Source organism: Gossypium raimondii, chromosome 12 (genome assembly GCF_025698545.1).
Source record: "Gossypium raimondii isolate GPD5lz chromosome 12, ASM2569854v1, whole genome shotgun sequence".
Classification (NCBI taxonomy): Eukaryota; Viridiplantae; Streptophyta; class Magnoliopsida; order Malvales; family Malvaceae; genus Gossypium; species Gossypium raimondii.
In genome coordinates this window covers 56,679,507-56,699,909 of record NC_068576.1, presented here as the reverse complement: position 1 = coordinate 56,699,909, position 20,403 = coordinate 56,679,507, and the positions used below count along the sequence as shown (strand labels likewise).

Here is a 20,403-nt window from a genome sequence, read left to right as displayed (position 1 = left end):
ATATTGAAATTTTATTAGGAATAAATGCAGCAAGTCCTTCAATTTAAAAAAAAAAATTTTATCAGTTTGCTGTTTCTACCCATTACTATAAAATATAAGGAAAAGGGAAATAATTATTTAAAAAAAGGAAATGTTGATGTCATGTATGGATTGAGATTGATTATATGGATGATCACATTCACATTAATCAAAAGTAAAGTTGTACAAAGATGTGCAAATTTCATATTCAAAACAAAAATACTTTGTAAAAGAAAAAGCAGGCAGCTATAATCGGATCCAAATACATGCACATTTTGCTCATGCACCAGGGGCTGCATCCTTGACTTTGCTTTGCAAGTAACCACCATATTCCATAGCATAGTCCTTAACATGGCTAGCCGTATCGTAAATCCGGCTCCGCGCATAATCGACCCTATCCCACCCCGGCGGGTGCATGCCTTTAAAGTACCTATACATCCAACAAAACCCCACCACCGACAAAACCCCGAAGCCACACACAGAGGCGAAACCCGCGAAAACGATCAACACCACGGCGCCTATAGGGAACCATACAGGGCTAGAAATGATGATCAATGGCATGAAAAAGATGAAGCCGAGACTGGTCACGGTCACGGTGAGCCCGGTGAGGAGTAGGAGAATCAAGGCGGTGATGAACAAGGGGAGTTGAGCGGAGTGCGGTGAATGAGCTTGGATTCTTTGTAAGAAAGTGGAGAAGGCGGGGGCGGTGGGGTTATTAGGTCCTGTTGGGGATCTCCGCTGCTGGGCTGGGTTGCGCTCCGCCATGGTTGGGGCGTTTTGAGAGAGCTCAAAGGGAAGTGGAAGGTTAGAGAAAAGGGGGGTAAAGGGGTTAAAAGGTGAGGAGAGAGATTAGGGTTGGGTGACAGGTGTGGGAAAGTTTCAGTTTCATGGAGACATGCAAGGGACATACGTGGAGAGGGCATGGAGTTTTTGCAGTCTATTTTTCGTTTTTTTGGAAGATTGTTTTAAGGCTATTGTCGTATTTACTGATTTTACTTCACTAGTTTTAGTGTATATTCGGAATCGGATTTGATGGGTTCATCATATCGGTTTGAATAAAAAGATTAAATTGGTTCTTGAATGAATTATTCATAATTGGTAAAACATTAGAAATTAGGATAAAAATAAATAATTGATTCGGTTTTAGAACTATTTATGGGTTGGGTTATTTGTTCAAGTTCAAAGGCTTATTCGAAATTTAAGAGAGTTTAGATAAAAATATTAGGTTCGAAAAATAGGTTTGAGCAAAAGAAAAACAAATTTGTTTAAAATATGAACCACATTCAAGGCTTGAACTTGACCTGGCCTGACCTGTATTTTAAGTTTGTAATGTTTTATATTATCTAATTAATAACACATCATTTTTTTAAATGTTAAGAGTACTATATATATAAATTATTATTAAATAATATATATAAAAGTATTAAATTTTAAATTAAAAATAATATGGTTGGATTTAAAAGGAGCTTGGATTAGCCATTTATAAATATTGACAGGTTTGAGCAAATTTTTAGGCTTATATTTCTGATCAAGTGAGGGTTTGGCAAGCATAAAGTATCTTAAGATCATGCTTAGGCTTGGATTCATATCTTATGACAATATATTTTTATATTTTATATAAAAATACATAAAAAACAAAAAATCCATAAAATAATATTTGTTGCTTTTGTAATTTTATAACTGAATTATACTATTTTATAATTTTTTAAAATTCAGTGATAAAAATATAAAATTACTAATAATTTAATGACTTTAGATGCAATTTACCCTATTTCTAAAACTCGGTGCTGGGCTGGCTCAGTCGAGCCTTATAATAGTTACAAAAGGCTGACGGATCGATTTATTGAGCCCACTGAGAAAATGGCTGGTGGGGAGCCCCGGCTTAAATCAACCGTTCAAATTTACACACTTCTATTTACAAAAAATTAATTGCATTAAACATTTTTAAATTATACCTTAAATTCTAAATTGCTTTAAATTTTATAATATTTTAATTATCTTTAAAATATTAATATTATACCAATCGAGTCTATCTATTTGCATTGTCATTAGCTTTAACATAAAATTCTAGCTGAATATGACGTAGAGCATATTAAAAATAAATGAATTAAATTTTAAACACATCTATGCTTATTTTATAGGCAATTTGTATCAAGCATGATAAAAACAAATACCATCATTAAAATTTAGGTTGTTGTTTTTTTAACATATTAAATCTAAATTATTTAAGTGACAGGTTAATTTGATTTATTGTTAATATTATAAAAGTAAAGAGATCAAAATATACTAAATTAAAGAAAAATGATTAAATTTCGAATTTTAACATAATAGAAATATTAAAATCACAATTAAACCTCAAAATTGCTGGAAAAGTTACTTTAGCTTCATATTTACTCTTTTTGATACAATATCTAAAATTATTTAGTCATAAATAGAAGGATAATGCGCATCAGTGCATTCAAGCCCATGTACTCTTGCATTGACAATAATATTTATATCAATCAAATTAAGTCGGTCGTTAATAACTTAAATATACATTTAAGTTCAAAAATAAATTCAAAAAGAAAAGGTTCGGATCTCTTGCACGCCATTTTATTTAATTTATTGGGTTAGTTTATTGCGTGAAACCTGAAAACATTAACTGCTTTCTTTTTATAAACATAATCCGTACCACCAAAGATTATTTAATATACAAAAGGTTAAAATACATCATAAGTCCCTGTGCTTTTTAAAATTTAAAATTCAGTCCCTGTATATTTATTTATAAGAATTTAGTCCTACTTTTATATTTCAAAATTCAAGTCCTATAATTATAGTTATTTACAATATCATTTTTAGTTATATTGCTGCCAAATTAATTATTTTTATTTCAAAATATCTTAGCAGCAAATTCAACAAAAAGAATTAATAGTGTTAACAATTGTACCTAAATTTTGAAATATAAAAAAAGAGACTAAATTTCTAAAAATAAAATAGAACTAAATTCTAAATTTGTAAAAATACAAGAACCTACAACATATTTTAGCTTATAAATTTTAAATTGATTTAGTGAATTTAATCAAGATCCAATCTGATAACCGAATACTAAAAGATGATAAAAAATAATTACATGATTAAATCACTCTTTCAGTGATCAAAGTAGACAAAAAGAAACACTGTTGAATGATGTCAATTTCCACTGTTATTTTTTTTGGGGGTGTATTGTGTAAAAACAAACTCAAATGCTAAAAGGATTAGCTCACAAACTATGTGCAATTTACGATAATAACAATAAAATAATCTATGTTTAAACATCAAGCTCCTCCATTTGAACAGCTCTTTTTTTTCCTTGACCCTCTTGGTCTCCAAATAATTGCAGAAGGGCTTGGACAGATTCTATATGGGATTTTTGGTGGAGGAATATCAGGCACACTGCAAATCAATTAGCTCCATTTTTAAATCATTAAATTGCAAGATATATATCCCAAGAAAGCTTGTCACATAAACACAAAGAAGAGTGCAAGAAAAAGAAATGGTGGGTTTTTTTAAAACTTACTGCAAACCAGAAATTTCAATTTGGGAAAAGTCCATGGTAGTTGAACTGTCAAGTGGTGGTAGCCTTTCTCTGGTCTTGGCCCTCAATGGTGGTGGTGGTGACAATTCTGGTTGTTTGATGGCAAGTACCCTGCAGCTCAAGCTGTTTGCTATGTTGTCTTGGCCCAATGCCAACCTATACCAATCAAAACACTGATTTCAATCAAGTCAAACAATTTTTAAATTTTTTTGAAGGGTTAACGTAATTTTTTGTTACTAAACTTCGCAATTAGATTCACTAAAATACCTGTATTTTTTTGGTCCACTTTGGTAGCTGAACTTAACAATTAAATTTATTTTGATCTCTAAACTTGGAAAACATAAAATTATGATGATGTGGCACAATGAGATTGTGCCACAACATCAAATCTTGATGGGATCTAAATTTAGGGACCAAAATGAACCTAGTTGTCAAGTTAAGCTACCAAAGTGGACAAAAAAACATAAATACCAAAGTGGACCTAATTACTAATTACCAAGTTTAAGGTTCAAAATTTATATTAACCCTCTTTTTAACTTTGGTCATGGTGAATGTTGAATACGTGTATCCATGCAGAGCACCATGACCAACATAATATGTAACCATGCAGAGCAGACTGTGTAGTCTTCCATATCATGAAATTCAGAAACTAATTGCAAACTATGGATTTGGGGCAATTTGTTTTATTCTAAGGAGCCACTTTCAAACAATCAAGAGAGAAGACAATTGCATAAAAAAATGTTATCTGGACTCGGGTGAATGTTGAATACGTGTATGCTTAATCTATAGTCCAAAATATCAAACCCCATACCATATTAGTCAAGCACAAGTACTTTAGAAAATGAAAAAAAAAAAAATGAATTTGTGGTAAACTATGTTCAATATAAGAAATCTTAGCCTAGTGGATAGAAACCACTTTGATTATGCCATGATTTTCAGAACCACCCCCATGCTTTAGGCTTTTAGGGAACTTTTTATCCATTGCTAAGTGACAAAGGGAGTTTTAAGTTATATTATTATATTTGTCAAAAGCACCCCAATAGTTAATGTAAAAAGGAAAAAACTCTGCATCTAGCAAAAACCGAGTGGACCCAAAAACTTATTATTTTGGCTGTTTCTTCACCATTGACATACCCACATGCTTGTCCATGCCCTTTTTTTAATACTAAATTCGTTTCACGTTCTATGAAAATTAATATGTTATATGAAAATGTCTTTTTGGGATTTATAATTACATTTTTTAAGAATGTTATCTCTAGATTTGATCGTGCAATGTGTTTTACAATTACATGACACTCCTAAAATTGTTCTCCTAAAGTTTTCAGAATCGAACCCATTGTCGAACTGATTAGGCCACCGATTATTCAGTCCAATCAATCCGATTAAAAAAATTATTAAAAATAAAATTAAAAGTACAGTTCAACAAATTCATGCCCTACCAATTCATGCTCCAATCGGTCGACTCAAACAACCCTATTTTCACTGTCCCTCTACTTTCTCATTTCTCAATCATCATCATGAATTAATCAATTTAATCAACAATCTCAAAAAAAAGGTCTTGAAATTTACAAACCTAATATCTTATGAAAGTTTTGACTATTTCTCTTGTACCTTCCTAGAAAACTCTCAATTACCCCCCAAAACAGGCCCATTAAAAAAACTTCTCCCAACGGGGTTATCACCAAAAACAAAAATTAAACACAAGAACCAGAGTTGACTCACCTGTAAAGAAAACTCTGGTGATGAAGACCAACAACGAGGACAGAAGCTCCAATCTCACGCACCATAGCCACAATCTTCCTCCCTTCCTGATCCCCTTCCGTCACAACCATCTCGATATTCGTCTGTTCAACAATATTATATAAAAAAACAAAGAAAACCAGTCTCTTAATCAGTGATTTGAGAGGTGTGGGAGGGGTGGGGGGATGAGTTGACTCACTCACATTAAAGAAATTGGAGTTACAAATTTCCTTGAAAGAAAGAGCCAATTGGTAGCCTTGTAAACGAAGCAGCCTGGCTTTCTTTTTGTTCGTGGATTTAGTGGCGGTGAAGACGTGAAGGAGGGTCAACAAATCACCGTAACGGAGCAAATTGTGGAGACTCCATTGGAGTGCTTTCCTTGATACATCAACGTCTTCTACAACGACAACTATTTTCCTCACATCCATGGCGTGTCCTCTCTCTGTAGAATCTTAGAGAGAGACAAAATATACACCCTTTTTTTCAGAGATGGGATTTGTGTCAAAAAAGCAAAGGACTAAACAATGGGGATTGTTTGGAGGTTTTCAAATGAGTTTTTTGGGGGTCCTTTTTGTTGAGACTTTTGCGATTTGTTCTATAATGTAGATGACCATGTTGATACCCTTCTGTGGGCTACTCTCTCTCTCTCCTTTTTTTCCTTTATGGGGTAATAGCATCAAAAGTCCTTAGATTATGGATTGGATTTTAAATTGGTCCCTTAACTTCATGATGTTTTAATTTAATTCTCAAAGTTTCTGGTCTAACTATAGAGGATACCTAAAAATCTTAAGTTATGTTTTATCCTCTGAATTGAATCTGTTCTTTTTCGTACCTACATTATCTTTTGTCTCGCTTTGATATTCGACTATCATTTTCATCCCATTTTACGTAAAAAAAAATGTTAGCAGTAAAAATAAGACATGCAGTACATTCTCATTGGACATGGGTACTTTTTTGCAGTAAAATTAGACAGAATGATTGCTCAAGTACCAAATAAAAGGACAAAAAAATGTTTTAAGTACCAAAGTGAAAGAAAGATATAATTTAAAGGCTAAATCGTAACTTAAAGCTATTCAGAATCCGTGGGTCAAATTGTAAACGCGTGCGTATTTATAGTATGGGCTTGAGCTTGACAAGTTAAAATTTAACTCCTCTTCAATTTTAATAGCATTGTTTAGTTTTTAGAACATCATATCCAAACTTTTCATACGATAGACACATATGTTTATAACTCCATGTTAGATTAGAACTGACATTTAAAACCAAATTTGATGATTATGACTTGATTAATATAATACTAATATTTTAAAGACTCGATTAAAATATTTTAAAATGTAGAGACTAAATTAAAATCTAAACAATAGTTTGAAGAAATTCAATACAATTTAACCTTTCTTTTTCCTAATGTTTGATGGGTTCCTCCATCTGGGCTTTACCCAAAATGGGTGATTAAAAAATATGGAAACTGATTACCTAGGCAGCTTAATTAAAATATTTGGAAACTGCCTTGTAAAAATAAGAGTAGGTGAGCACTTGGATTATTTTGTGACATAAACGTGCACGACCCACATAAATTATGTGATCCTTAATTTATTTATTTTTAACAATGTGACCCTTAATCTTAATTTGGGATGTCATGGTCGATTTTCTTATTTAAAAATAATTTAGGTTGCTTTGGAATTTGATTTTCAAAATTATATTAATATTTATTTATATATATTGTAATTAAAATTATATATATCGACTTTGTTATGCGCCTTGGAAAATTCAGATTTATTTTAGGGTCAAATTTAAATTATAAATTTTAAAGAGGATGAGATATAATTTTTTTCATTGTTTTGACTAAAATTCTATCATATTGAGAGTTCAAATATTAATTTTGGTATTGTATAATTTTAAAAATATTAAAGAGAATCAAGGCTTATGTCTACCCGTTGAAATGAATTTGTCACATAGACGTTGCACAATCATGTTAGGAATGAGCAAAGACCTTTGATATGTCTCAACGATTCACCATGACTTAGCAAACCTACTACTTGGGGATAGCTAGTCTCACGAGAGCTTGTACATACCTTCTTGTAAACTTGGATTGATTAAGAACCAATCTCTTAAAATCGAAGAAAAAATTGAACCAATAAAATATCAAGTAAGAAATACCAACATTAATGGCAAGGGGAACCCTAAAGTGGGAAACTACTGCTTTAGTCTCTTTAAAATTTATAAAATTTTAAGTTAATATGGTAAAATTATAGCTTGACCTCTTAAAATTGCTAGAATTTTAATTTAACCCCTTTAAAAACTCATAAAAACATAAACTAGTACAATGGTGAAACTGCATTTTAATTCTCATGAAAATATATATTAATTTCCGAAGCTTTGCCACTAATTAATGGGTAGCAATGGTTGTCCCTATAGAAATCCTTTTCAACAATTAATACCTAATTGGTGAGTCTGATCTTTTTTTGAAGGATGTTTTAATGTTGACAAACATGTAATTTGGTTTTTTTTTAAATGGGAAAGGATATGAAAAGGACTCCTAAAATTTAAAGGCCATTGTTAGGAAATGAAATGAAATAATGAAAGCAAAACTTGCTTCTTGTCAGCTGGATTAGTACTAGGCTTAATCATGAGCTAAGTCAAGTCGTTGTAAAATGTTAGAAAACGAGCCTAAAATTCTACCCAAATTAATAATGCTAAATCCAAGCCCGACCCAACCTGCTCTATTTAGAAAATGAACTTTATTTTTTTTGTCTAAGCCTATTTTTCATGCCTATAATTTTGTCCCAACCCTCCCACTTTTCGGGCGGACTTTCGGGCCTAGGCAGGTGGCCTAGCCCATGACCAGGTCTAATTAGTACCCATCGATGAGTGAAAAAAACCTTAGATCCAAATCGATTTCATGGTCAATGTTAGAAATCAAAAAAGAAAGCTATTTGAATTTTGATTTGTAGATTCGCGATTAAAGTTATTTCATTAAAAAAAACGAAATTATAGAAGAGAAAGGGAAGAAGAGCTTCTATTTGGTGCAAGCGTTGCAAAAAAGGCTATATAACAACGATTTTAATAGCTCAATGACTTCAATGAAAACTTTCAAACATTTCAATGACCAATTTGTAACATTTTGGAGATAAGTGACCAAAACGTAAACTTATTAATAATTTAATAACCTTAAGTGTAATTGACCTTATAAAAAGAGTTTAAATACAAGTGAGCTCGAGCTTGAATATGAACAAGGTTAATCAAGCTCAAATTTAATCTTGAATACAAAATTTGAAAAATGAATTCAATCGAGCTCAAATTCAAGTAACCCGATTAAATCTCAAGCTTAAAAGTTTATATTTAATTAAACTCAAACTAAACATTTTAAGCTTTCCACTATTCGAGTTTGGCTCAGTTTACATCAAAGAGACGTAGCGGGAGCATGAATGCGCGTTATTAGCTGAGAATGGCCGGCCTCTGTCTCATTGTCCCATGTAGTAGCCGTGCTCTTGTCATGCTCTTGTCGTGAGATTATTATATAATATGGCAGGAATTGGAAGAGAAGTGGTTGAGTCATGGCGTCATTTTCTTATTTTTCCTTCTGGCACCCTAACAGTCGACATTATCGAGCTTAATCCTTTTTATGAACTCAAAACAATGTAAAGGCCAATTGGACTTGTATTAGAATTTTCAAAGGTGATTAAAGTTCGATTCGAGTAAAATAATTTAATTTTTTGAATTTTAAATTAATTCAATTAAATAAATTATTCAATTTTTTGAACCAACTAAATAATTAATTTTTGAATTTGAATAAGTTATATTTACAACTCAAATAATAAATTGATATAAATACTCTTCAAATCCCTAATATTTTCAAAATATGTAAATTGGTCCTCTAAATTTAAAAAAAATCAAAATATTCTTCTAAAATTCAAAATATTTCTGAAATATTTTTTCCAAAATTTATAAATAAATAAATTCAAAAATTAAAATTTCTAAAATTATTAAAAAATCTTTAAAATATACAAATATGCTAAAATATAAATTTATAGAAAAAATCCATAATTTGAGGCCTTGAACAAGTAAATTATTAAATCAAGTTTATCATACTAATAATTTTGTTTCTCTTATTTTGTTTCAAAAGAGTTTTCATATATATATATATATATTGTTTTACTCAAAATTTAGTCATATTGTCAACAAAATTTTATGGCCACTTTAGTTTTTTCTAAATTTAACTTGAAAATTTTATTGTTTCGATTCGAATTTCATTTCACTCAACTCAATTTGAAAAAAAAAAATTAAAATCGAGTTAGGATGACAAAATAGTACTAATCAACTTGACAAAAAAGTTTTTCACTCAATTCAACTCGATCAAACGCTCATCCCTATTTACAACTCAAACTCGGTCCAAACATGATAAGCCCAGCCCAATTCACTTAAACACGATATAATTGCACAATACAAGATACAACATAACGATACTAAATCAATAACATGAACACAAATTTACAAACTTATCGAAATTTATATAACATGAATTGTTAACGTGTTGAAATCTAAGGGTATAATATTGTAAGCATGATTACGACACAAAAATACAAAAGAACATATGACATGAACTATAAACATGAGCTTTAGATGCCATTCTATCATTATCCCTAAAGAGAAATAGAAATGGCAATGACATTGCCATGGTCACTGACTGGCACTATAGTGAAACATCACAAATTGCCTATCAGAATTCACAAATTCTAAAATAATGAATCAAATCGGCTTCAAGGATTTATGTATTACCGTTAACTTCAAATTGAATCGGTAAGATGTTAGCCTATAAAAGATTCTTCAATTTCAAATTTAGCAATTTTGTAAGCTGGATTTAACGAACCAGAGCTCTGAGAATAGAAAATGAGGCTTATTTTGGAAGGAATGCCAAGTGCTTACGAGTAAGAGTTTGCGGTTAGTTTTCTTTCAACAGCTACTACCCATTCACAGACGATGCTATTCACCTTTTGTGGCTGCTCATCATGGGGGCAATGACCTGAAATGTTAAAAGTCGGGGGAGCAGTAAAAGCATGGGAGAATGACAGAGAAGGGAGCATGCGAGGTTATTTTGGGGATAGAAGGCTTATTACCAGCGTCCAATTCCCTTATTGCAAGACCGGTACAATGTTCTTTGAGCATGGCTAGTTTGGCCTTTGAGTCTAAGAGTGGATCTTTCATTCCCTAACAAGATATGCGGATTGAAACACCAGTAAGTAAAAGACCACAAACCCGTAGAGAGAGATTATAAACTTCTTTTTTACTTAATAGAGGGAATTTACCTGCAGAATTAGAACCTTTTCCTCGTATCCTTCCAAGAGATAATTCAAAGGGATTGAGAGGTCAAAGCTGAAAATACTTTCCAGCACCACTGTCACACCAGGATCATAGGACTTAAAGTTTGTTAAGTTCATTTTTTCAGAGGGAGAAGATATTATAATAGTGTGTGTACATGGTCTTGAAATTCAAATAACAGTGAGGATACTGCCCTCAGCATTTCATTAATAAGCCAATCATCAGCTCGGTTGGTTTTCTGCAAAAGTCAAAGGCCATTGAAATCAGTCAAGCAACGTGCAAAATGATACGGGAAGCAGCAATGGAAAGATCCTTACAGTGGGGTAGAAATTTTTAAGTGTGTTCCTGATATTCAATCTCAAATAGAATAAAAGGAGTTGAGCACCCAGCCTTGCAGCAGCTGAGGTTTGCCTCTCCTGAAACATTTATATACTGAATATCACATGCTGCGGCTATTACTCAAAACCACAAAACTTGTATTTTAACCTCCATTTTCAGTTTTTACCGAACAGCACAAGAGCGGGAATAAACATGATAGACAAACATAAATTGCCAAATGATATGGCTAAACTTACACTGGGAAACCGGCGGGAAGAAAATTCAGGAATGACATTGCCAGCAGTGTTCATAAGGATGACAGACTTGACCAAAGAAGGCCAGAGGCTAGCAACAATAGAGACAAAATAACCTGGAGATAGAATAAGTGGATGGGTAAAGAAAAGAATGACAAATTGTTGAGTCAAACAGATAAGCTATTTTCAGCTAGAGAGTAAGAAATTCTAGTAGTCACCTTAGGAAAGGTAAAAAAATAGGTTAGGATTGATAACATACCACCAATTGAGTTTCCCACTAGATGCACAGGCTCGCCCACAACTTCAATGATAAAATCTCTCAGCATTTCAGCCCATAGGAGTTCAGTATACACAACGTTTGGCTTTTCTGATTGGCCAAATCCCAACACTGTGATGCCCCAAACATGGTTCCCATGTTTAGCTATGGCATTTATATTGTCACGGTAGTGCTCCAAAAAGGCTCCAAAACCATGCACAAGTAGAATAGCAGGACCTTCGAGCCCAACTACTGTATACTGGAATATTTACAGAAATCTATAACCAAGACATATAAAGTACTCGAGTACATCAAGGTTGCATAAAGTCCCTTATCCTGCAAACTACATTACAGATTTAAATGTCAAAAGTATGAATCAGTTGTTGATGACAAACCTGAATTAGATGACCACGCCACCTCCAAATCCGTATAGAGTACAGTCCTTCATTACTTACTTGACTTTTTAGAGCCAAAAGCCAAAACCACTGCACCCAAAGTCAGCTACAATGCTTTATTAAGGCCTTGCACTACCATTAGATTTCAATGGATATCACAAAGAACAAAACCATTCAGAAGAATAATTAGCTGAGCATTTATATTCAGGTAAATACCAATATAAAGCAGCAATTACCTCCATGGAGCACACAGCATCAGCGGCTGCAGCAACACTGGCTGCAGAATATCCAAATGGAGATAAGAATCCAGCATTTCGCTCTTTCTCATATTTGATAGCTTCATAATGCACTCTCCTTCTAGATATGATGCCAAGACAAAGAGCAGGACCGAAAAGGGAAGTAAAAGAGGCCCCTTCACGAGTTTCAGCATTGCGTAACCTTTCATGTACTCTACAGCAAATTTAATAACAGGAGATTTAGCTTATTAAAACATAAAGGGCAATATAAATTTGCCTACATCATCCTCCAATTACATTCTTCCCATGTCATACAGATATAACACAAACTGAGAGAATAAACTAGGAATTAAGAAATCACATGTACAAATTTGTTCCCCATACCTGAAACCACTCAATAGCTCAAACACAATTAAACCTATATCCTCAAAAATATCTTAAGACACAAGTAAAATGTATTAGATGGTGTAAATTCATCACATACTCTTGCCAGTCATCTCGTGCTGTTCCTTCCAAGTATCTCAGGTATGCAGCCAGTGCATTCAGCAGAGTGTTTGTTCCACCACCCACAACATCACCTTTCCGTGTAACAAAAACAGACTTATCAAGTCTCCTTTGCTCAATGCTTTTGTCATTCAAACTTTTTGGTATGGTTCCAGATGATTTTGACAAATTCTCCTTCAATAAGACTTCAGCTGGCATCTCTTTCATCAAATTCCAACTCTCTTTCGATTTTCCTAGTTTCTCTTTGATAAATTCCTTAAGATCGCTAAAAGTAGGAAGAGGACCTGATTCATATTTCAATTATTAGGTTCAGTAGCCATAATCACAGTCACATATAAATCAATAACCTTTGCAAATTATCACTAATGCATTAAAACATTTAAAAGAGGCCAAACTGAGAACAAATATAAGTATTAATAGCATTTAGTATTACAATCAGAAACTTACCCCAGTCTAACTCAGTCTCTGCAACAGGTAATGTGACCGGAAAAAGAGGCGAAGTTGGTAGTAACTTCTGTTTTTTAAAGTCATTATATGATGCAGGCAGCTCCTTCAGATTCTGTACAGCACATTATAAGTATACACTGAAAACGTTGAGGGGCAAAAATCATATTTAAAGTTATGCAAGAAAAATTCAACTGCAAATAGAATAAAAAACCTGGCCACCTTAACATCATAGAATGGAGTTCTCCACATGACAATGTCCAGATTCCAATCTAAAGACGAAGACGTTTCCAATGTCTTCTTGACAACTCCAATCAGCTGACGCATTTCATACTCTACCTCTTCTTCGATAAAAACATCCGTAGCTTTCACCTGTTCATACCTTCTGCTTCAATTTATATATATATATATAGAGAGAGAGAGAGAGAGAGAGAGAGAGAGAGAGTCCGAAAGTTGCTGCTTCTTTTATTCTTTCTTTTTTGCAAAAGAAAAAATTAAGAGAAACCAACCTCTTTTACAAGCTCTTTAATGACATTTTCAGCGCAGCCGTATCGAATCATCAAATTGGAGCCTTGTTCCTTCAAAGACTTTCTCAAATCTTCCAATGCGAAGAGAAGTAGCTCGAGCATATCATCAGAATAACCTAAATACAGTAAAATCGACTTCGAATTTTAATAAATTTCCAAGAAATTTGATACTTACTAATCGAATCACAAACAGAGAACAACAAGAGTGAATTAAGGACATACGAGAGAGAATGCGGCGATCGAAGACATAGAGAGGGAGAACAAAACGGTGCGTTTCAGCGGCGGAGAGAGCGGGGTGATCGTCGAGGCGGAGGTCGTGTTTGAACCAGAGAACGGCGGAACGAGAGCGGACATCGGTAGCAGCAGAAAGCGAGCAAACGAAGGAACGGCGACGGCGGATTGAACGAGGAGAAAAGAAGTGAAATGGCGAGGAAAGGAGAGTGAAAGAGCGAGAGAAAGAGAGGAGAGCCATGGAGTAACGGAGTCCATCCAAGTTAGAAGAGAAAATCTATTATTAGGAAGTAAAAAGGGGAGAGAAAGTGAGAGGGGGCCGTACAGCCATTGGTAGGGTTTTGGCATTGAATTTGGCTTTTCAAAGAAACAAACAAAAACAAATCTAGAAGGAATTGTTGTGGAGGAGGAAAACTTTGGAAGAATTTCATTTATTTTTATTTTTATTTTTTGTGTGGAGGAGGGAAGAAGAAAGGAATCCCGAAGAATCAAAAACTGAAAACAAAAAAAAAAGAAAAAGAAAAACGGACAGTGGGACAACTTCGTGTTCGCCGTTCCCTGCTCACTGCCTCAGTTTACTAAAGGGCGCGTGTCGTATTCTCCTCCACGAGTGCGTCTCTCAAAAAAAAACTGTCATAACTGATTTTAAAATGATATATTTTTGGTCTAATTTAGATTCTGCTCCCTCTATTATTCTCAAATTGAGATTTAACTTTTATTATTTTAATTTGACATAAATTAGTTTAAAAGTTTTAAGTTAACTATTTTGATTAAAATCTCGTAGTGGAATTTTTTAAAAGCATCTTCTAATATTAAAAAAATTCAGGTTAGCATGAAAGGTTGGGATGGAAATAATTTAAGAGAGTATTTTAATTGAGATAATTCATGATATTTAACCATTTGAATTAACTAATAATTTTATAAAATAGATAAATCGAATTACTTAATTAAAGATTAAATATCAAATATTAAATTTAAATATAATTGGAACACAGAAATTACAAGAATATTGATAATTCGTAAAATTAAGTAATAATGGTTCCTCAATTACAATAAGTAAAATTCAAACGGTTTTACTTCCATAAATAACTATTAAAATATTTTTTAAATTTTAGATGATAAAGATTACATGGCCGCCCCAGTAACTCAATGAATTTTGGTAGAATAGAAAATAGAAAAAGTAAAATACGATGGACATAAACATAAATAGTTGATTTTTGGGGAGACAAGAGAAATAACCAACAGTCTACTGTTTATCCAATTAAACTGAAACTGGCGCTACAAATCCACTCTCTTTCCCTGACGAACCCGATCATCGCCGCTTCGCCTCCCGGAAAACCCTAAATTTCGATCAAAACTCCCGCAAGTCAAGCGTAAGCGGCAGCCCAAGAAGAAGGGAAAAAAGAGAGAGGGGCGTCAGATTATAGGGCGGTCGCCGGTCGAGGAACCTGCGTTTCTGAGCCGAGAAGAAATGAGATTGCTTTTCTACTGGCTACTGGCTTGATTGAGTCTTGGTGAGCTCATTATTTCTTGAAAGAATTGTTCTTGAAACTTCAGGTATGTCCAGAAATTAACGCACATATTGTTCTTGAGACTTATTTCATTTTATAGCAATTTTGGATTAGTCATTTGAAGTTCGAACCTGGTTTTAGGTAAAAATGAGATTGATATTTGAAGATATATATAGGAGAAAGAGTACATTCTGTTTAAGAAATATCTTTGTATTATTGCAACAGTTGTTGTCATTATTGTGGTCAAAGTGAATTAGCAAATTCCAGATTGAATTCTACCATTGAAACATAGCATAGCATTTTGTCAACTTCAGTTGACGCCGTAATATCAGTCTCGAGTTTGATCCCTGTAGAACCCCTGCTCTTGCTCCTTACGAAAAAAAGAAGCATAGCATTTCATATCAATCAGGTTCATGATATAATAAGCCCTTAGGTCATATCTGATTATTAAGGACAAAAAAAGGTTCAATGTCATGGATCTAACATTGATGATGCATTGTGTTCCAAAAATGTTATCAACTCGTAAAAGCTGACACCATACGGAAATGTTTAGGCTCTCATTAGTCAGAAGGATACATGGATATAAAGATTCATCACTCTTTGTTTACTTTCTTGTGTTAGGCTTTTGTAATCTGCTGCTTCATTTTAAAAATTGGGGCCTGCATAACTGCTTTACAAAGTTTTTTAACCTCTGAAAAAAATGTATAATGGTTTCATTTACTACAAAATGAAAAACAATAAGTCTGCATTTCCATGAAGATAGACATATGCCAAAGTCTACTTGGTTTGCATCGATACCTTTAAACAACAATTACCCTTTTTTTTGATGTTTCAGAACTGCACGATTATTCACCCAAAAGATAGCCTTCAGTTTCATGGTGCTTGATATTTCTTTCGTGTTCTATTAAATCTATGTGCCATGGTAAAAGTACCATAGAGGCTTTTGTACTAGGAGTTAGATTGCATTTTGCCCTTTCTACTAAAAAATGAGCAAAATAGTCCATGTATGTTAGATCAAAGAGCAAACTGGTACTTCTATTAAAAATTTCTTCCATTCTACTGTTAAAAACTGGTCCTTGTACCTCAACATGAGGTACACATGACACGTCACGTGTAATTGTCTGATTATTCTATCAGTTACACCAATTTTTAATGGTAGAAATGCATGAAAACTTTAACAGAAAGGACTAGTTAACTCTTTAATTTAACGTACAGGGACTAATTTGTTCATTTTTTGAGTAAAGTGTCCAACATGCAATCTGACTCCTAGTACAGCAGTCTCCATGGTACTTTGACCATGTGCCGTTAATGTAAGGAACTAAAATGTCACCTGTTTATGTCAATGAATAATCTGTTCAAGGTAGTTCTCTTTTCTTCTTCTTTTTTTCGGTTAGTAACCTCATGATGCTCCAATGATGTTGCTTGAAAATGTATTTCCCTATCTCCATTATTTTACCTTGGTTTGTTCATTGTTTGGCTTTGCATGATACTTCAATGATCTCTGCTTCTTGCCTGTTGTGGTACATCAGGCAGTCAATGAAAACATCAACCAAGTGGATCCTTCCTCAAATGCTCCATTATTTCTGCTATTCTTTTAAGCATGAGTTTCGTTCAAATATTTGCCTTTTGTTGGGTAAATTTTAAATACTGATATTGAATGACTGATGAGTTTTATAATCTCACTTTGTCCTACCTGCACAAGAAATATCTCTATTTTCACTGTTGCTTATTTTTGCATTCATTTTTTATGGAATTTTTTGTATCATTATTTTTGGGTTAATAAAAATTTTGGTCCCTGAACTTGGCAATCTGGTTCACTTTGGTACCTAATTACCTACTTCAGGTACCTGTTGCTTATTCATTGGAGGATCATGAACCTAATTGCCAAGTTTAGGTACAAAAAAAGAACGTACAGGTAACAAAGTAGACTTAGTTGCCAAGTTCAAGAGCCAAAAATTACATTAACCCTTATGTTTTTCAATCTACAGATACCATTAGTAAATAGCAATAAAAATAGATAAAAAGATAAGGAAATGATACATTATTAATAAACATGGATGGTGGTTCCTGTTATCCTTTGTTCTGCAACTATGAGTCCCTCCTAATATATTTACAAAGTTTTAAAGCTCTTCTACAAACAATAAAATCTACATGTTAGACTGTTGCTGAGTGCATTCAAACTGGTTGAGCCTACCTTTCTTATTTTGGTGGAGTTGTTTTCAATTGTAAATCATCAGCTATGCCACCATAATTGTGCAGTTGTATAATAGAAGCAAAAATTTATAGCCATTACCGTTTGTTTTTGGTAAGGGTATTAATATCAGTTAATGGGCATGCAATGCTCTTTTATTGCTGGTCATTTTTATCTCTTTCATCTGTCTCTCACATTCTGATCTGTTTATGCCCCTTTTTTTACTAGAAATTACTATATGTAGATCCTTTCTTTAACATCATGGCCTGCAACCATAGCTTGATTAAATCCTGCTTGCTGACAGCATCGCTTTCTGGAGATAGTTTGACAATGACCACATTGTTCTTTAGAGTTAGCTTCAATTTTCCCCTTTATTGATTCTATTTTTATGATATTTAGCTTTACTTGTTTGGGCCTTTTTTTTCAACCAGAAGAAGAAAAGAATTCAGTGGGTTGTGTCGGGTCAATTCGAATTCTCATTTTGAGTTTGAGTTATCTTAGAGTGTAGGTTGTTTTGGGTTAAAGTTGTTTTGAATTTTGATCATTCAGATCTGAGGCTCAAGTTTTCTTCAAGTTAAGCCATTACAGATTTGGATCATTTCAAGATCTTGTAACTTCAAGTTTACTTGTTCGTGTTATTTTATGGTCATATCATCTCTAGTTCAAATCAATTTCGGGTTCAAATTGATTTACTGTTTACGTCAATATAGATTTTGGCTGAATGATTTTGTATTATTTGAGTTATTTCATATTTGCATCATCTACTGTTCAAATCAATTTCAAGTTATTAATTTTTTAAATACAATCAAGATATATTTTTATGTTCCATGAATATTAATTATGTACTAATCATTTCAACGTTCGTGATTAGTCATGGACTGATCATTTCATTTTAAGGTTTGTGATTATTCTTAATAATGTCATCTTAACAGGTTTAGATCAGGTTTAGATCAATGGACAGTTTGGTTGAAATGTTTGTATGGATATTCGATCTTTTCTGATTAAATTGAGCTTGAGCTTGAATTCAGATTTGATACGATCGTGTTTTCTGTTTAATTTTCTCGGACATAAGAAAATGTTAGATAACTCTAGCTTTGATTTCTCCACCCAAAAGAGAAAACAAAAAAGGGAGTTGCTTTCACTGCTTTTTCCATGCTTTCAAAAGGATGGTTTCGATATTATAAAGTTCCCGAAATTATTAACACCACCACCACATTGAGTCATAATTATAAGCAGATGATAAAAAGCTACTGATGTTTTCCAGGAAAATGATGGGTTTTAGGTAATCTGAGAATTTTCCAGGAAAATTGAAGAAACCAAATCAAACGGGCTAACTAAACTATCGGTATACGAAAATAGTATATTAGGAATCAAAGCTTATTACTACAGAAGTACACATATTTAACAAACTTAACTACCTTAACTAATCATGCATCAACACCCACCCGACCAAAACCCACAAAGGCCAAAAAAACCTGAAAAAAGAAAAAAGAGACAAAGACAAAATGCCAAGACAAAATCACAAGTTTCAAAAAAATTAAACAAAATGAAAATAAAAATTACTGATCAAGAGCATTAGGCCCAGTACAATAACTCACAATATGGTTCCAAACCCACTGAACCAAGTACCTCCGTCTGATCCCATTCATATTATACGTGGCACCATCTTTATCATTCAATAACTGTCCTGTATAAGACCCACCACCTCCAGTTCCATATATACCCTCACATAAATCCGCAATTTCCACCGGAGCCACCGGGTCTTGACCGGCGTACCAAGCGTTAACCAGTGGGTTGGTTGCTAATTCGGCGACTTCGTGTCCGATCACACTTATCATCCCGTCAACTCCAACGTCACTGTTGGGTGACTTTAACGGCTTCAACCCCGGCATGTATTGAGGTACGGCGAAAGGGTAAGCGCATACTCCTGGGCAAAGCTTCGCGGAGTTACCCACCCATGCATACGGGAGCGTGTACCCCACGATTGACGGGAACGTGAAGTAATGGAACCCACAAACTTGGCCGCAAAAATCTTCGACGTACACATCGTCGGAGGTGAGCAAGAGGTACAACCCGCTTTTGGGATTGATCGGTAACGGTTTCGTACGGGATGTTACAGCGCTTTTGATAACGGACTGTATCGATAAGCGCGTGAGGGATTTCCCGTGGGAGTAAAAACGATCGTTTTTCTCTTCACCTAATAGCACCGAACGGGAAATGTTGGCTCCCGTTTGGTCGGTGTAAAGCTGTACGGTCTTCCACCACCCAGCCACCGAAGGGTGTTTGGAATCAACGGCGGAGATCGAGTTGATGAACTCACGGATGATTTTCTTCTGGGATTTCTGCCACCGGCCGTACCAGATTGGGTGGATGGTGATATTAGCAGTAAGGACTGGACCCATATGATATCTCATATGGATAAACTCCGATGAGCCCTCAAATTTCTTAGAGCCTCCGAACATTAAGTTGGAGCTGTTGGGTTTTAAGTACGGCCATGGACGGTACCCACTTACCGGAGTTACAACGAGCAGTGCAGTAACTCCGATAACGGCAAGCAACACTGGAAGAACCCAGTGCATTTTTATCAAATGGGTTTAAAAAAAAGTGTGGGGAAAAAAAAGGGAAAATAAAATGCAAGACTGCTCGAGCATTTGAGAGATGGTGAATTAGAAGCTTTATATATACAGAAGAAGAGGGGATTCAATAATTTAAATTTAAAATTTTGTAAAAATATATAATGTGTAAATTACACATAAAGTCATTAAACTATTAGCAAGCTTAAATTTTAATTACTTAACTTTAAAAGTTACAAAATAGTCATTGAATTTTGAAAGTTTTCATTTAAGTTACTAGAAACTAGAAAGTTAAAATTATTGTTGTATAACCTTCTTTGTTCATAATACTTACAC

General features: G+C 33.8%; 4 protein-coding genes and 1 long non-coding RNA gene across 5 annotated transcripts; 1 reads left to right on the top strand and 4 right to left on the bottom strand.

Moving 5' to 3' along the window:
- Positions 1 to 156: 156 nt before the first annotated feature.
- On the bottom strand, positions 157 to 897 carry LOC105765621 (oleosin G). The gene has a single exon (XM_012584813.2). The coding sequence runs from the start codon at positions 781 to 783 to the stop codon at positions 298 to 300; it is 486 nt and encodes a 161-aa protein (XP_012440267.1). The 5' UTR covers positions 784 to 897; the 3' UTR covers positions 157 to 297.
- A 2,284-nt stretch (positions 898 to 3,181) lies between these two features.
- LOC105765620 (uncharacterized) lies at positions 3,182 to 5,893 on the bottom strand. The gene is made up of 4 exons (XM_012584812.2): positions 5,515 to 5,893; positions 5,294 to 5,415; positions 3,554 to 3,727; positions 3,182 to 3,429 (listed from the first exon to the last, which is right to left on the bottom strand). Exons 1-4 carry the CDS (start codon positions 5,737 to 5,739, stop codon positions 3,312 to 3,314), a joined length of 639 nt encoding a protein of 212 aa, XP_012440266.1. The 5' UTR covers positions 5,740 to 5,893; the 3' UTR covers positions 3,182 to 3,311.
- A 3,905-nt stretch (positions 5,894 to 9,798) lies between these two features.
- Positions 9,799 to 14,359, bottom strand: LOC105765619 (uncharacterized). Its single transcript, XM_012584811.2, has 14 exons — positions 13,784 to 14,359; positions 13,544 to 13,677; positions 13,257 to 13,406; positions 13,038 to 13,149; positions 12,571 to 12,874; positions 12,087 to 12,300; positions 11,851 to 11,940; positions 11,459 to 11,714; positions 11,203 to 11,315; positions 10,945 to 11,043; positions 10,818 to 10,865; positions 10,615 to 10,725; positions 10,426 to 10,516; positions 9,799 to 10,331 (listed from the first exon to the last, which is right to left on the bottom strand). The coding sequence occupies exons 1-14, from the start codon at positions 14,031 to 14,033 to the stop codon at positions 10,231 to 10,233; spliced, it is 2,073 nt and encodes a 690-aa protein (XP_012440265.1). The 5' UTR covers positions 14,034 to 14,359; the 3' UTR covers positions 9,799 to 10,230.
- Positions 14,360 to 14,929: 570 nt separating this feature from the next.
- Positions 14,930 to 17,032, top strand: LOC105765618 (uncharacterized). The gene is made up of 2 exons (XR_001124842.2): positions 14,930 to 15,349; positions 16,139 to 17,032. It is a non-coding gene; the product is annotated as an uncharacterized LOC105765618 (long non-coding RNA).
- Positions 17,033 to 18,825: 1,793 nt separating this feature from the next.
- Positions 18,826 to 20,160, bottom strand: LOC105765617 (protein EXORDIUM-like 3). The gene has a single exon (XM_012584809.2). The coding sequence runs from the start codon at positions 20,071 to 20,073 to the stop codon at positions 19,054 to 19,056; it is 1,020 nt and encodes a 339-aa protein (XP_012440263.1). The 5' UTR covers positions 20,074 to 20,160; the 3' UTR covers positions 18,826 to 19,053.
- Positions 20,161 to 20,403: the final 243 nt, after the last annotated feature.